General features: G+C 55.5%; 1 protein-coding gene across 1 annotated transcript; it reads left to right on the top strand.

Annotated features, from left to right (window-relative positions):
* The first annotated feature begins 6,516 nt into the window (after positions 1–6,516).
* Positions 6,517–7,902, top strand: LOC129125474 (metallothionein-1). The gene is made up of 3 exons (XM_054640939.2): positions 6,517–6,671; positions 7,013–7,078; positions 7,635–7,902. Exons 1-3 carry the CDS (start codon positions 6,641–6,643, stop codon positions 7,727–7,729), a joined length of 192 nt encoding a protein of 63 aa, XP_054496914.1. The 5' UTR covers positions 6,517–6,640; the 3' UTR covers positions 7,730–7,902.
* The last annotated feature ends 8,186 nt before the right edge of the window (positions 7,903–16,088 follow it).

The following is a 16,088-nucleotide window of genomic DNA, read 5'->3' on the forward strand; positions in this document are numbered from 1 at the left end:
ATGGGCGAGGAAAAAAACCCAGCTCCTCTCCCAGCAGTGCTGAGCATTGCTCTGCCAGGCTCTTCAAACCCAACCAAGCAAAATGGGGGGGAAACTGAGCTTACAGACCTTTTTAAGCTGGTAAAATTGTAAATAGATGGAAATTTCAACTTCTTGCTAAATATGTATGATTTGAGCTGTAAATATTATTTTGAATCACTAATTATGGTATTGGGTTTGGCACGTCTGCAACACAATTAAATTACAGCTGCCACTTTGAATCAGCTGGCTCTGAAACTCTTAATATTGAAATCGTGGCATTTAACACTCATTTCCCTTCGTTTGAAAGCCCATCATCTATAAAATTAAATTAAATGTATTTATAAATAAAATAATAAAATATAATAAAATTTATTTACATCCAAAGGTACAGCATCCAGTCCTGAGTCCTGAGCAGTGCTCAGGACAGGGGTCCTTCCCTTTTACAACCTTTACAAGGGGGGAAACCTCATAAAAGCCTCACTAAGTCCCTGGGTTTCACTGCTGCACAGACAGGGCCTGCTTTGCAGCCAGGATTAGTGTAACTGTAGTTGAGGGACTATTCAGCTTCTTCACTAGAACACAGGTCTTAAAATCCAGCAAGAAATCATCACCATCCTCCTTCCTGGCTACTCTGCACAGGCTTGGCAAGGCAATGCTCTGTGACCAGTGTTTGCTCTGTTCTAGCTCCTACTTACTATAATTGATATACTATAATCATTTAATATAATATTGTTTAAATCACTATGGTTTCATATAATACATATTATATAATAAAATGTAATATAATAAATTAGATATAGATATGCATATATATGTAGATATAGATACAGATTATATAATCAAACACACTTGGCACAGGCTGCTGGCTTTCTAGGCTGGTTGCATGGAGAAGCTGGACCTGACAGCACAACAGGTATTTAAGATTGTCACACACCCAGAGGATGTTTCTTTGAAAGACTTCAAATGTAACCAAAAATTCACTATGCCTTTATCTGCCTGGCAGAGGAACACTGAGGAGCGCTCAGATATTGAGTTTGAGAAAATGCTGGCAAAAATAACCATCCCCCTCCTTCAAGGAGGGGGATAATATGGCTGGAGGGAGTGGGGAGGGATGAGCAATTGCATCTGCACATTTAAATACTCCTTAAAATGAAGAATGAGCCTGTCCGCAGGAGCTTTTCTCTTTTGCCATCCCAGGTTTGCTGCCCCAGCTGGAGCAGCATTTGTCCCCCCCATCCCATGCCCATTCCTGGGATGGGAGACACTTCTGGATGGGGGTGTAAAGAGCTGTTGTGCCAGATCCTGCCTCTACAGCCACTCTGCTCTCGGGGGAGGCAGGATCTGGCACAGCAGCTGCATGAATCATTCCCAAGATAGACAACAAGGATCTCTGGATCTCAGGAGCAGGGTTTAAAGACATCAAGGAAAATATCACATCCTTTTATTTCACACCTTTATACTGAGGGGGACGATGTTTTCTTTGCAAGCTCAGGCAAGTGTGTACTTGACATCCCAAGGAATTACTCATCCCCTCTACTCTTGGCTTCTAATTAGCAACTAAAGGGGAATATAATAATTAAATATGCCCAAGGTAACGATACTTGGAAACTTTGGGTCACGTTTCAGCCAGGGGGAGGCGGCGAGTAGTTGGAGCAGGTGAGTTTGAAGTCTGTGGGAACCTGAAAGACACAAAAGGGAAGGAAAGAAGTGAGGGAAAAAAACAAAACCAAAGAAAAAAAAGAAAATCCAAAGTGGATTTTCTGGGACACTGGGAAAGCATTAGATTGGTGAATTAAAATGATGCCTAGAGTTAAGGTGATGCTTAAAGCCCATCATGTGGTTGCCAGCAGTGTTGGGCAAAGTGGGGGACACCTGGCAAACCCCTTTCCCAGAAGAGCATGCAGGGATGCTGGGCAGCCCCTGACCCACTGGTTTTCTGCTCTCACAGGTGTGGGATAAGGTAAATTCAAGCATTTTTATTTCCCAGCCAATGCTTGGTTGGTCCTCATCCCCTTCCTTCCCTTGGGGGCTGCAATTCAACCCTCGTTAGACCTCGAAGTAATTCCCATTAACATTTATGAGAATTTCATGATCAAAAGAAGAGTCCGCCCTTTCATCTTCCAGACATGCCCCAACACACTACACCTGGTCCCAAAAGCCTGTCCTGCCAGGCAGGAGCTCCCACCTTGTGCTGGGGTCTCTCAGGATGCACACCCCAAAACTGGTGGGAATTTTGCAAGGTCAGTTAACCCTCCTGGACCCAGTTCATGGCATCAATTCAGCATTTCTTCCTTTCCCTTCTTCCTAAAAATCAGTAATTAGCGAATCCCCACCCTCTCCACACTGCTTATTCAAGAAGAAGGTAATATTGATAGCTCCATCGCAGATAAGAAATAGGGAGCAAGAGCCAAGCCCTTGCCTGGAGCCATAGGATGAGCCGGCAGCTGAGCCTGGCTCATAATCCCGGCCTTGGGAGTCCCAGCCCTGGCGCAGCCGGCTGGGTCACAAGGCGGCTCCCAAAGAGCCCACATCAAAGGCAGCTGCCGGCTTGTGAAAGAGTCCCAGGATTGCACGCCGTGCAATTCCTGCTTAATGGAAATCTGCCCGTCCCCTTCCCACTGCCAGCGGGCCCGCGCTGAAGGTGCCTTCCTACAGTTACAGACGTGATGTGGGCCAGCAAGTCCCCAAGAAGGGCATTTCCCCAGGAAAATGGGACATGCCACGTCTTTGCTGATGGCTGATATTGGAGAAGCACTCGCTGGGATGTATTTTCCTAAAGCTGCAATCAAGGTGCAGGCAGGGAAGCAGGCGTCTTCCCAGAAAGATGCAAGGAGGGAGAACAGACAATGAGCTTAGCTAATGTTTGCCACTGAGAGAAGAATGAGTCTTCCCAATTTTCTGGGAAAAAGAAAGAAGTCTCCACAGCTGAGGTCACCCTACTGATCCGGTTTCACTCCCAAATGTTTCCAAGGCTTTGCCTATGCACATGGGGAGTGGTTGGGAATGGCTTCCCAGGGCAGACAAGGGGTGATTCACCTTCTTCCTCCTCTGCCAAAGGGCTGGCAAGCACCAGCAAAATAAAACTACGTCAGCACCTATTTCCCGTGTTTCAAACACTTGTTATCATCAGCAAACAATAACCTGAGATTCGGATCAAAGCTGAGCCTGCTTTCTAAGCAGCAATCACTCCTAGGGCTTCCTGCTGGCTTTCAGCACTTGCATGTGCTGGGTGTTTGGTGGGTGCTAAAATATTTTTTATTTTCTCCATTTGGGTTTAAAAGACTGGTCCCAGGTGGGCTGTGGTTCCCTGTACCTCCGGCAGCTGAGCCCTGGCCATCCAGGGCTCTCCTGCCCAGAGACCAACACCCAGAGCCAGCTGGAGCAGGCAGAGCTGAGCTGCCCTTGCTGCTGCTGTGGTGTCAGGGCCACCCCTGGGTACCCTGCATCAGCATGGCAAGTAAAAGGCAATGGTGAGGGGCAGGGCACCCCCAGGGACTGTCCCCCAGGGTCCTGGTGCTGTGCCCACATGGGGTTCATGGCTCCCTGCATCCCTGCCCACAGTCTGTACCCACCGAGTCACGGTGCTTTGCCAGCAGAGCCCCCCAGCTGCCTGGGATCTTGTATTGGGGTGAAGGAGGGGTCACCAAACCCATCACTGCTCCAGAGGGGATGATGAGCCCAGAGCAAGCCCTCTGGGGGACACGTGCCATGACAGGGGCTTGTAGTAGTCTGCAGGGTCCCCAGAAGGGGATGTGCTGGGTGGCTGCACCATGGGTAGCTGGAGGCTGATGCTGGTCCATTATGCACCTTGGTGAGCCCACAGGTGTCTGGAGCCACGTGTCCTTCAGCAGAGAGCCAGGGCAGACCTGTGCCAGCTCACCTCCATGGGAGCTGGCTGCTGTGCCTCCCTCCTCGCCTGCCTGGCACCAGCCTTGAGTCACTGCCAGTCACCGGCACCAGCCCTGGCACCTTCCTGTGGCTTTCAGCAATCAGCTGGAGACACCTGAGGTGTCACAGGAACAGGTGCCTCTGCCACACTGTCCTGAAAGCTGTCAGCTTCCTTCTCTCCTTTCTAGGGATCCCTGTCCCTGGCATGCCAATGGTGATGCTCAGCCATCATCATCCTCCCTGTGAGCATCATCTCCGGCTCTGCCTGGAGCACTGGAGCATCACCTGCTGACTCACCCCTGTTAATCCACCTGGCAATCTCGGGGGAATTGCCTGGGGACAGAGCCAGGAATCCCACGCAGGGGACATGAGAGCCAAGGGGTAGAGCTCTGATATGGCAAGGGCTGGTGAATAAATTCTGTGCAGGGATCCTGCCTGTTTTGCTTGGCTCTGGGGAGCAGCATTAGGCCTATTTAAATGAAGGAGACCCCCCAGGCAAATGGAGGACAGAGTCCAGAAGGCAAACTGAGGCTGGCAAGACCTTGTCGTGGGGGGTATTTAAACAGCAGGAAGGTGTCCCCAGCTCATCATTGTCATCACAATCACAGGTTGCTTCTGGAGGTGGTCTGATTGGTATGTGTCTGCCTGACAACCCACTATTCCAGTCCAATCCCGAATTAATTATAGAATGTATCCCAAATCAATTACAGAATAGACCAGGAGCAATGTAAGATCTACCAGAGTCCTGACTCTCAGTCCTACATCACCTGGAAGATGATATTTTCCTTTGTGTAGAAAGAGAGGAAAGAAACTAAAAAGGGCTGGGGTGTGACTTAGAACAGATGCTGGAGAGTTTTTCCTGCACCCTGTCCTATCATGGCAGAGATTGTTCTCTTCCTTTTGTGTGGGATCCACCTTCCTCCCCCTAGGCTAGAGGAGAGGGACTATTTTGGAGAAGCCACATGTCCCTGTATCCCTGGGCCACCACCAGCTGGGGATAGGGCCAATTTTTGCCTGAGTGGCCAAGGGTGCCAGGCAGTGGGGGAAGGCACAACAGACGCAACAGTGATATTGCTGTTCACCATTGATCCATCACGACACAGCAGGAAGCATTTCCTTTGGCATATTACTGCACCACAGGAGGGCTTGATTATTTCAGCCAAGGAGCAGAGCAAATGCAAGATCCCAAGGAGATGCTGCCCCTCTGTCATGACACCATCACAGTACAGAGGGCCATAGCCAGGGTGGCAGGTGACCATTTGTACATGTGTTTCCCATGTTTGTGTTTCCCTGCTCCCACAGGAGCAATAACACTCTTGGCACATGCCTGCTCCCTGGCACCGTCCCCTGCCATCACACCCCAGTGCATCAGAGCAGTGTGACATTCACATGGCCACAGGGCTGGCATGTCAGGGCACTGACAAGCTGCTCCAGGGTACAGGAGTTGAGGAAGGGGCCCATTGGCTCTGTCTTTCTTAGGCTTTTCCATACTGATTTCCCACACTGGTCTGGAGAGGCTGGAGGAGACGCTGAGTGCTGGCAATGTTCCCCATCAGGTCACCCAACAAGCTCCCAACAAGCCCAGACAGCTGAGTGGTAAAAATACTCCCCAGGCCGCTGTTTCGGCTGGATTAGCATGGACAAACTGCCTCAGCCAGGTACTGCAGGCAAAAGCTCAGCTGGGATAAAACCCCAAGGAAAAGGAGTCTCAGAGCAAGGGGCATCTGGGATGGGATATCACTGACACCAAGGAGCACACAGAAACATAGGAATGAGGAGGAAGGATGCTCCACAGCTGACAATGCCTCTTGCACATGAAGCAGACTGTCCCCACACCAAAAATCTCAGCAAGCATCATTTTTATTTGCCTTCCACCCCAAACCCTCACTGCGCTTCTGAGTGGGTGGGTAAAACCCGCTGGAGGAGTTGACCAGGGTGATGGCAGCTTGCCTGCCACCCTCCTCCCCTGCACACCCAGTTAATGACACACGGAAATTAATTCAGAAGAGTGGGATGGAGCACCCAGCTGGGAAGGAGACAGGGCCCCAAGGTGCCATGCACGGCGCCAAGGGGACGTGGGTGCCACTGTCCTGGGGCACTGGGAGGGCATGGCAGGCTCTGGCCAGGCCAGTCCAGCTTGTTGCTGCTCCTGCTTGCAGGGAGGGTGTAGGAACCAGAGGACAGGGTCTCAAGCAGGGACTGAATCCCTGTCAGCTCATGGTGCCAGCTCCCCATCACCCCACTGTGCTAGCTCTGAGAGGAGGGGACCGAGATTTCCTAGCAGTGGTGGCACTTCCTGGATTAATGTATCCCCCAAATCAGATCGGTAGATTGATTTTGGCATCAATCAATCAATCAAGGGCTGGACTGTGGGGGCTCCCTGGGTGCACCCCCTCATCCCCGTGGAGTGCAGCAGCACTCCTGAGACAGGTGTCATCTGTGTGATGAGATGTGGCCGTTCTCTGCACACCCCTTCCAACATCTCAGCAGAGAGCGGGGGTCCCCCCAGCCCTGCCTGTGCCGGGGAGCCCCGGGTCACGCTGCGCCGCCCGGCAGTGAATCAGCAGCGCCCGGGGCAGGCGCCGGGCTGAGCCGTGCGCAGGCTGCAGGGGCGGAGGTTTTGCACTCGCTCTCGGCTGCCCAAGGATAAATAGGAGGCGGCTGCGAGTCCTGCCAAAGCTTCCTCCCGTCGCCCAACGCGTCCGACAGCAGGCACCCAGCCCAGCCAGACATGGACTCTCAGGATTGCCCTTGTGCCACAGGTAAGGCAGCGTTTCCTTCCGTCCCGGGGGCAGCGGGAGCCGCAGCATCCCGGCGGGAGCACCGACACTCCCGCCCGCCGGCCTCCTCCGCCATTCCCGGTGCTCTCTCTCGTACGGGCTGGGCCAGCTGCTGAAGTCCTCTCCTAGCACTGCGGTGTCACAGTGGGAGCATCTCACTGGAAAGCGGCTGGGAATGCCGTGACCTCCCCTCTGAGCGAGGCTGAAGCATCAGAGGATGCTCGGAGGGCAGGCAGTGCTGTTCCCCGCGGATCTCTGGGTTGTTGGTATCCCCTCCCACCACCTCTTCTCAACCTCTTTTTCTCCTTTTCTCCCTGTTTTAGGTGGTACCTGCACCTGCGGGGACAACTGTAAATGCAAAAACTGCAAATGCACATCGTGCAAAAAAGGTAAGAGGGATCCCTGAGCCCCCCGGGGCAGGGGGAGCAGAAGCACTCAGAGGGTTTTCATTAGACATCTGTGTATGCACTGAATCAAATCAGTCTTAGCATTGCCAGTGGCGAGTTTATTCCTCACATAAGGTTTTTTGTCCCCCAAAGCAGCACAGTGTGAATCCCACTCCCTCTCCAGGCAATACAAGTCACTCAGTACCACCTAAACCTGAGCATTCCCTCAATAGCACCTCAGGCTCAGCACAAGGGGATGCTGGGGAAGAAAGTGGCACTGGGATTTCTTCTGGGTGCTCCTGATGCTGTCACCCACAGCAGAGGGACTGGAGGAATCCTAATGAACCCCCGGGAGTACCCCACTCTCCCCCTGCCTCTCCTGTGCCAGCCCTGCCTGCACAAACACCCTGGAAGCCACTGCCAGGAGCAGGGATGCTGCTAAAAGGGAACAACATGAATACATGGGAGGTCTCCAAAACAGTGAAACCTCCCAAGCCGCAGCCTGACTTCCTGAGAATGTCCTTAATTTTTTTTTTTTTTTTTTTTGTCTCTCCCACAGGCTGCTGCTCCTGCTGCCCAGCTGGATGTGCCAAGTGTGCACAGGGCTGCGTCTGCAAGGGGCCCCCCTCCGCCAAGTGCAGCTGCTGCAAATAGGAGACCCCTGGCTGCACATCTGGGGGTGATGCACATCTGGGGGGGCCAAAGAAGAATAACCTTATTGTGTATGTTGGTTGTCTTTTTTTTATATATGTGTTCAGATTTCTTTAGTGTTTGTCACTTTGACATGTAATAAGCTACCTAAATAAAGTGATATGTATATAAAGGTGCATGAGGAACTTGGCATTGTGTTGGGTGCAGCAGTTTCCCTGGGGAGCGGGAGGACAGCGTGTGTGGGAGGTCATGGCAAAGAGCCTGTGTCTTGTTTTTGCTCCTGTCTTCTACTCTTGGCTCTGGTCTCCCTACCAGTAGTTCTCTTGTTTTAACATTTTCCCTACACAATAAGGGAATTTTCCACTCCCCACCACCCTCTTGTTACCCAGGGGCAAATCCCATGCTGTCTCCTCCAACCAGAGATCCTCGGGGCTAATGAGCAGCTCGTTATTACAAGCTTTCACTGTAATAAGCACCCCAGCCCTGCCCATTTCTAGGGGGAATGTTTCCACGGCAGGTGGGGTGGCAGAGAAACAGGTTTAGTTTTCCTCCTGGCAGTTTAGTTGAACTGGCTGGTAGAACCACATTGCTTATCCCCCTGCCACCTCTGCCAGTCTGGCTGGGTGCTCCTGGGTGCTCCTGGTGACCTGGTGCTCAGGTGACCTGGTTCTCCACTGTGGGGTGCAGTGCACACAATGGGGTGTGATCCCCACAATAGGGTGCACTGCCTGCAATAGGGTCCAGTGCCTGTGATGGGACGTGATGCCCAAACCAGAGAGTGATGCCCATTGTGGTTTGCAATGCCCATACCAGGATTGCAGTGATGGGATGTGATGGGGTGCAATGCCTGTGATGGGGTGGAATGCCCAAAATAGGATGGGATGCCTATGCCAGGGTGCAAACCAACAATGGGATGTGATGCCCATGTCAGGGTGTGATGCTCACTCTGCCCAAGCACAGCCATGCTGCTGCCAGAATGCTGCACCCAGGTACCCTGTGCCACCCTGCTGCTTCCCAGAAACATGACAGGCTTTGCCTGTCCCCACACACCTCAAATGCAGGCATTCATGGTCACTTTTTAGGTTAAAAACCTTTCCTGACCCGCCCAGTCACCACCACCAGGACTCAGCCAGGGATTTGGCACAGCCTACAGCACAGCACCCCTGCCCAGGGGCTGCTCAGGGTGCCAATCCCTACGGGATACCCCTTTGCTCCAGGAGGGCTCCTCCCTCAGGATATCCCCTGAGATGTCACCATCACCCCACACTTCTGGCAGGTGCAAAGGCCACCCCTATGTCAACTGAATTTAGGCATGTGGCAGGCATGGAGCAATCACACTAAACTCCACGCTGCAAAGAGCAGGGTTATCTTTATTCCTTCCAACCCAGAGAAATGTAAGTGCCAACCATACAAAAACATCACTGGTGAGCTCACAACAAGAGCGAAGGAGAGGTTGCTAATGGGATTTATCACCAAACATCTGGTTTAACCAGCAAAGCTCACAGAATCAGTCTGGCTTTGCTGGCCCCTGTGGGTTTGCAGTGGTCCATGGCTCTGTGCTGTGCCCATCCCTGTGCCCCATGGCAGTATGATGGAGAGCAGCTGTCAGATGCTGTGCCCTGCCTTCAGGGGAAGTGGTGAGGAGAGGGGGAGGGTGGGCAGACAGAGGCTCCAGCATCCCCACTCTGAGCCCTGAGACCCGTGCTGGGCAGCTGCAGCTCTGCTGATCACTTTATGACTGCTATAAAATAGAGTTGGACATGGCACTCCTCTTACATGGGAACAGACTTGGGTTTAACTACTCCTTACCCTGGCAAGTTGGAACATCAACCATAATACAGCAGACCCCTCTGAGCTCTCCTCTCCCCACTGATGTCTGGCATGGCCTTTCAGCAAGCCTGTGGCTCAGGGGATACTTGTTCATTCCTCACTGTTCTGCTTGTGGGATGACCTCACTATTTAGTGGAAATGCCCAGATTGGGAAATCAGGCATTTTCCAGGCTCTTTTCCCATCACAGCTTCACATACAGTTCTGTGGGGATGCTGTGCTGCCTTTTCCTGCTCACAGTGACGTGGGGCCAGGACAAAGTGTCCCAGGATTCAGCACAGCCCCTCTATGTACGATATGCAGGATTCCTAGCAACCTGGGAATTTCCCTGCTTTCTCCGAAGCTTTGGCCCTGCACAGTCATCCCTCACCTTTGGAATGGCCCCGTGCAGGGGTGCACGATCCCATTTTGGCAGGTCAGGGCTCTCTTTTCCTCAAGCGCGGGTGCAGCAGAGCCCGCCCTGCTGGAGGGGGGCCCGCGGGTGCAGCACATTCCCGAAGCGCTGCGCTGGGGCTGTCCGGAAGGGAGGGAAGTTAATTCCCAACCCCTGTTTATGTGCAGTGACACCACACGTGCTCGGTTATTCCACCTCTCCTCCTTCCCGCTCAGCCAGTGGCGTGTGCAATGCCTGCTGGCTTCGCCTCACTGCTGCTGGCAAACATTGCCAGGAAAAAACAACTCCGTGCTTTTGCAAACAAGCACGAGCCGTTCCCTGGCACAACCACCCGGGTCACTGAGCCTCTCCTGGTCCTAGAACCCGCTGGCTCAGGCTCCACGGGGATGGACCCATCTACAGCACCAGCTCTGAACGCAGGCTTGCCCCATCTGCGACACCACCAAGAGCAGGGGGTGCAGGCATGGGGGCAGCCTGGCCCTGGCCCAGCCACTGTTTGCCATGCTGGATGTTGAACTGGCCGTGGGCACGTGCGAGCTGGTGGAAGCCCGCTGGCACATAAACCCTGTGACGAGGTGGAAAACTCAGAGGGATGAGAAAGTGATTCCCAGCAGCTCCTAGCTGGCAGTGCCAAGCTACCACACTGCATCCCCATGCTCACCCGAGGGCAGTGCATGAAACTCTGTCAAGGGAGGTTTAGATTGGGTATTAGGAAAATATTATTTCCCCAGAAGGTAGTTGGGCCCTGGAAGAGACTCTTCAAGGAAGTGGTCATTGCACCAAGCCAGCCTTAGGAAGTTTTTGGACAACACACTCAAGGACATGGGGCGCTTTTTGGAGTTGTCCTGTGCAGATTCAGGACCTGCATGCAATGATCCTTGCGGGTCTCTTCCAACTCAGGGTGTTCTGTGATTCACCCCTCCTGGGAGGCCATCTGAGCACTCCAGCCCCATGGGGGCTGCCCAGGGCCATCCCACTCTCCAGTGGGGCGCTGAAACAGTCTCATCCTCAGGGACAGCCCCGTGCACCCCACAGCCACCCCTGCGGTGGGGGCACCGCTGCACCACAGCGCTGGACACACGGGGCAGCGCCACGGGGCTGTCCCAGGCGTGCAGGACGCGGTGGCAGCGCCGTGCCAGTGCTGTCACCCCCACCGGGGACGGGGCTGCAGCTGGGACACCCCGGCCTCCCCGGACCGGGCTGGGAGCGGGGGTGGGGGGTCGGGTCCGTGACCCGGGTGAGCACGGCACGGCACGGCACGGCCCCGGGTGAGCACGGCCCGGGGGTAGGGCACGGCCCGGGGGTAGGGCACGGCCCCCGTGAGCACAGCACGGCCCCGGGTGAGCACGGCCCCGGGGTGCGCACTGCCCGCGAGTGAGCACGGCACGGCACCGCCCCCGGTGAGCACGGCCCGAGGGCGGGCATAGCCCCGGGGTGAGCACGGCCCCGGGTGAGCACGGCCCCGGGGTGAGCACGGCACGGCACGGCACCGCCCCCGGTGAGCACGGCCCCGGTGCCGGCGGCCCCGCTGCACCGTGCGCAGCGCCAGCACCGCCCCGCGTCCTGCCCCATAAATAGCGGGCGGCCGGCGCTGCCCTGCACCGCTGCCAGCCCCGCCGGACCGAGCCGAACGGAGCCGAGCTAGACTGAGCTAAACCGAGCCGAGCCATGGACCCCCAGGACTGCACGTGTGCCGCCGGTAAGTGCCCCGTCCTGTCCCGGCTGCCTCCCGCCTGACTCCCGGCTGCCCGACTCCCGGCTGATCCCGCTCTCTTTCCCTCGCTCTCCAGGTGACTCCTGCTCCTGCGCAGGGTCCTGCAAGTGCAAGAACTGCCGCTGCCGGAGCTGCCGCAAGAGTGAGTGGGGGGCTCAGGGAGGGGGGACCCGGCCTTGTTTTTGGGACATCCATGGGCATCTCTCTGCTCCATTGGGAAACTTCTTGTACTGTGGGACTCCCTGGGCACCTCGCTGCTCCATAGGGGAGCCCCTCCTTGCCCTGTGGGACTCCACGGACGATGGGGACCTCCCAACTCTTACCCTGTAGACAACCCCTCTTGCCGTGTCAAACTCCGTATGGAGAGCCCATCACTCCTTCTCTTGCCCTGTAGGACCCTAATGGGATCCTTCCCTCTTCCCCTGGCCCATTGCAATGCAGACGCACCCTCCCTTCTGGGGAGCTGCCCCCACCCTGTAGGACCCTCATGGAGACCTCCAGCCCATTGGGATCCTAATGGAGAACTCCAGCCCATTGGGATCATCAGCCCTGCTCATTCAGAGGTGGTGTTTCCCACTCTCCATCGGGTCCCCCTGCCTCACAGAACCCCAATCCCTTCCACCTACCTCCTAACTCTTGTGTCCCCCCCAGGTTGCTGCTCCTGCTGCCCCGCGAGCTGCAGCAACTGCGCCAAGGGCTGCGTGTGCAAGGAGCCGACGAGCAGCAAGTGCAGCTGCTGCCACTGAGCCGCTCGCCTCTGCCTGTAAATAGTCGGCACGCTTCGGGGACGGGGGGTGGGGGGCACAGAAAAGCCTATTTTTTTGGTTTTGTTTTTCTTCTTTTGTATTTTCTGTACCAGTGGTGAAACTGGATGGAAATAAAGGAGTTTATCTGGAGGTATGAGTGCTGCTGTGGGGATGGGTTGGAGGCTGGGCATTTTCACCACTTGGGACACCTGTGTGGGAATTGTCAAATTGTCGCTGCAGGGTGGGAGAGGGCTGCTCACAAACATCCCTTGTCCTTCCCTAAGTGGGCCCTGCACCTTCCTTGAGGGAGAAAAGGAGCTTCACAGGGCATGGGATGGACCTCATCCTACATCCCCATGTGGGGTTGGTGTGGGCATCTTTAAGGTGCTGGTCTCCCAGGGAGGACAGGTGACACACCCAGAGGTGTGGGCAAACAATGGAAGGAGGGGCTCTAGTCCCCTCCACCCTTTCCTTGGCTTCATGGCAGGTGCCTCTGCACCATGTTAGGAGCTTCCTTTGGGTGAAAGATGTTGTGGGAGCAAGCGAGGTGGGTGGGAGGGTGATGTATGTGTGCTGGCAAGATGCCTGCCCTGAGCTGCTGCTGGAGAGCACTTGGATAAATTCTAGTGGGGACAAACTTCCCTTCCTCAAGAGCTCATGCTTTGCAAACCCCAATCCATTGCAGAGCAGATCCATCCCCAAAGGGACACTTTCCCTGCAGCCTTCCCAAGCCAAATACCTGCAGCTACAGTGCCTGCACCACAGTTCCTGCTGTGGGTGAAACTTCCAATCACATTTTTCCAGCTTGTTTTTGGGAAGAACCTTGCTTAAAGCTGCAAAGACCTCCAGGTGCAGGAGGGCAGGTAACCATAGCCATGAATGCAGTGCTTGGCTGTCTGGATTTGGGGTGGCTGCTGGGATGGGGGAGGGAGGGCTGTGGGAAGATGCATGGGATGTGTTTTGCTTCCGAAAGTCTCTGCCAAGTGGAAGAGTCACTTTTTATGCACTTGCTTGCCCATACAAGTTTCCTGGGTGTGCCCCACCACAGATGTAAGTTCCCAGCCATGCTGCCCTCACCCACTTTGTGCCTCTTTGGGTAATGGGACAGCTTTGCCTGGCAGTAAAATCTCCTGCAAACCTTGGTGACAAGGCACCAGGGACAAGATAAATTTAAAACCCAGCAAAACTGGTCACTTAGGTACCCAGCTAGTCCTTTCTCTTGGGCTGGGTGGAACAAGGTGGGCTGTGTGCACAGTGGGAGCATGGCAATACCAGTTCCCAGGGATGTTTCAGGCATCCGGGGATCTTTCAGGCATCCAGGATGATCCAGGCTCACCCTTTCCTCAAAGTCTGCCCGGCTTCAGCACATGGCTCTGCAGGGGGATGCCCAAACTGCTCAGCACCCAACTTTGCCAGTCAGAAAAGCAACACCTTGCTCAGCACCCATTTGCCTTTTAAATGTGCTACCTTATTGCATCAGTCTCTTTGCCTAGGCAGCCTCCCAGCGCTGCTTGTTGCAACAGAGGTGTAGAGCTGGAAATGGGTTTTAAGGGTCTGCCCTGCCCTAAATACATTTTAAAAACAATCCCATGGGAAGACGCTTTGCTGGGAAAGAAGCCTGGCGCGGCTCTGCTGCTGGAGCACTATGAAACAGGGCTGCGACCCCGGCCACTGCAGCGGAGGGGCTGCAGACTGAGCCCCCGGGGCCAGAGCCCGCATCCTGCGGCACCACAAACAACGCCGGGCGCGGATGGGGCTTCCCCTGGCAGGAAGCGCCCCAGGCATCAACCGCTCCCCGTTGTTCCCAGCAGCGTGCCAGGGTGGGACGTGGGCACACACACACTGCTGCACCCTGCTGCTGCCAGCCTGCCCTGCCTGCTCCTGCTTCTGCCTGCATGCCCATCTGGCAGAGACCCTCAGCCCTGGTGCCCTTTCCTGCCTCCCAGGAGGGATTTGGGGCAAGGAAAGCCACAGGATCAGCGGAATGGGCTGGTCAGGGATGTATCCAGTGCCTGCCCTTGCCTGTAGCTGCTCTCAGTGAGGTGGGTGGGGGCTTTCTGGTCTCCTCGAGAGTATTTTCTTTTTATTTTCTTTTTTTTTTAAAAAAGGTACCTTTTATTATGAAGCAGGAAGTGCTCTCAGCCTGTGGACAGCCCTGTATAGTAAGAGGGTGAGGGAAACCTTTGCTTGATCCAAGAAGACGCTGATGTGCTTTATCCAGCCCCGCCAAGAAAAGCCCAGCTCAGTTTGCCGAGGTGGTTTGAGGTGACCACGATCCCCCCCATGGCACCCAGGGGGTCCTGGGTGCACTCCCAGTCGAGCAGCCCTGCAGCTGCCATGGGGCTGCATTCAGTTCTGCTTTTTCTGGCTGTGTGTGAATCCCAGGGGGATGATGGATGTCGGTGACCCTGCGTGGCGCTGACACCCACCATGTGCAGGAGGGACACGTGCCCGTGCAGAAAGGATGCGTGCAGAGGAGGGATGCACTGTGTGCAGAGGAGACGACAGGAACCGCGTGACAGGAACCTCTGTGCCGAGGGGACAGCGTCCTGTGCCGAGGGGACAAACGCTGTGTGCAGAGGGGACAGCGTCCAATGCCGAGGGGACAGCGTCCTGTGCCGAGGGGACAAACGCTGTGTGCAGAGGGGACAGGCGCTGTGTGCAGAAGGGACGTGCGCCCAGCGCAGAGAGCAAACACAGCTGGTGCAGAGGTGACAGGCACGTGTGCACAGAGGAAATAACACCCTGCCCTCAGGGGACGTGCACCCGGGGCAGAGGGAAAACGTACCCAGTGCGCGGGGAAAATACAGAGTCATAGAATTCTTGGAAAGGTTGGAAAACCCCTCTAAGGTCATCGAGTTCAGCTGCTACCCCAGCGCTGCCAAGCCCACGCCTAAACCAAGTGACACATGTACAAGTTTTTAAGTGGCTCCAGGGGTGGTGACTCCCCTACTTTCCTGGGCAGCCTGTTCCAGTGCTTGACAACACTTTCAGTGATGTATTTTGACTAACATCCAGTCTAAAACCCCTGGCACAGAGATGGGATGCTATGCTCGTGGGATGGGCCCCCAGGACGGAGGGTACAGGCGTCTGATGTAGAGGGGACAGCACATCCTGGGCAAGGGAACAGGGACCCTGTGCGCCCAGTGTAGAGGGACGGGCACCCGCAGAGGGGACAGCACCCCCTGTCCCCCGTGCAGAGGACCCGGGTCCCGCCCCAGGAGCGGCTCTCCCGGGCGGCTCCGCTCCCGGTGCCGCCGATCCGTTCCACGGGGATCTGCTGCCACCTGCCTGCCCGCAGCACCGCCGCCCGCCCGGCCGGCCCCGGTTCCTGCTTGTCCCCGCCGCCCTCGGTCCCTGCCTGGCTCTGCCCTTTCCCGGTCCCGGCCCCTCAGGACGGCTGTTCCCCCATCCCGCCCCGGAGGGCACCAGCGCCGGTCTCCGGGCGCACCAGGACTCTCCTTGCTCTGGAAAGATGCCCCGGGAGCCTGGAAGGGCTCAGCGAGAGCTGTGGTGGCACGGCTGCCCTACCAGGGCACCCATCCCATCAGGACACCCATAAAACCAGGACAAACGTCCCACCCAGGCATCTTTCCTACCAGGGCATCCATTCCACCATGGTTCCATTATCCAGCCTGGCATGATGAACAGTGGGATGGGGCAGCCACAGCCTCCCAGGG

Source organism: Agelaius phoeniceus, chromosome 12, assembly GCF_051311805.1.
Source record: "Agelaius phoeniceus isolate bAgePho1 chromosome 12, bAgePho1.hap1, whole genome shotgun sequence".
Taxonomy (NCBI): Eukaryota; Metazoa; Chordata; class Aves; order Passeriformes; family Icteridae; genus Agelaius; species Agelaius phoeniceus.

Bases quoted from the DNA above. Each gene is read 5' to 3' on its own strand.
- LOC129125474 (XM_054640939.2), top strand. From the start codon at position 6,641: ATGGACTCTCAGGATTGCCCTTGTGCCACAG. The intron at 6,672-7,012 runs GTAAGGCAGCGT...TCCCTGTTTTAG, and splicing joins GGATTGCCCTTGTGCCACAG to GTGGTACCTGCACCTGCGGG. The intron at 7,079-7,634 runs GTAAGAGGGATC...TCTCTCCCACAG, and splicing joins ATGCACATCGTGCAAAAAAG to GCTGCTGCTCCTGCTGCCCA.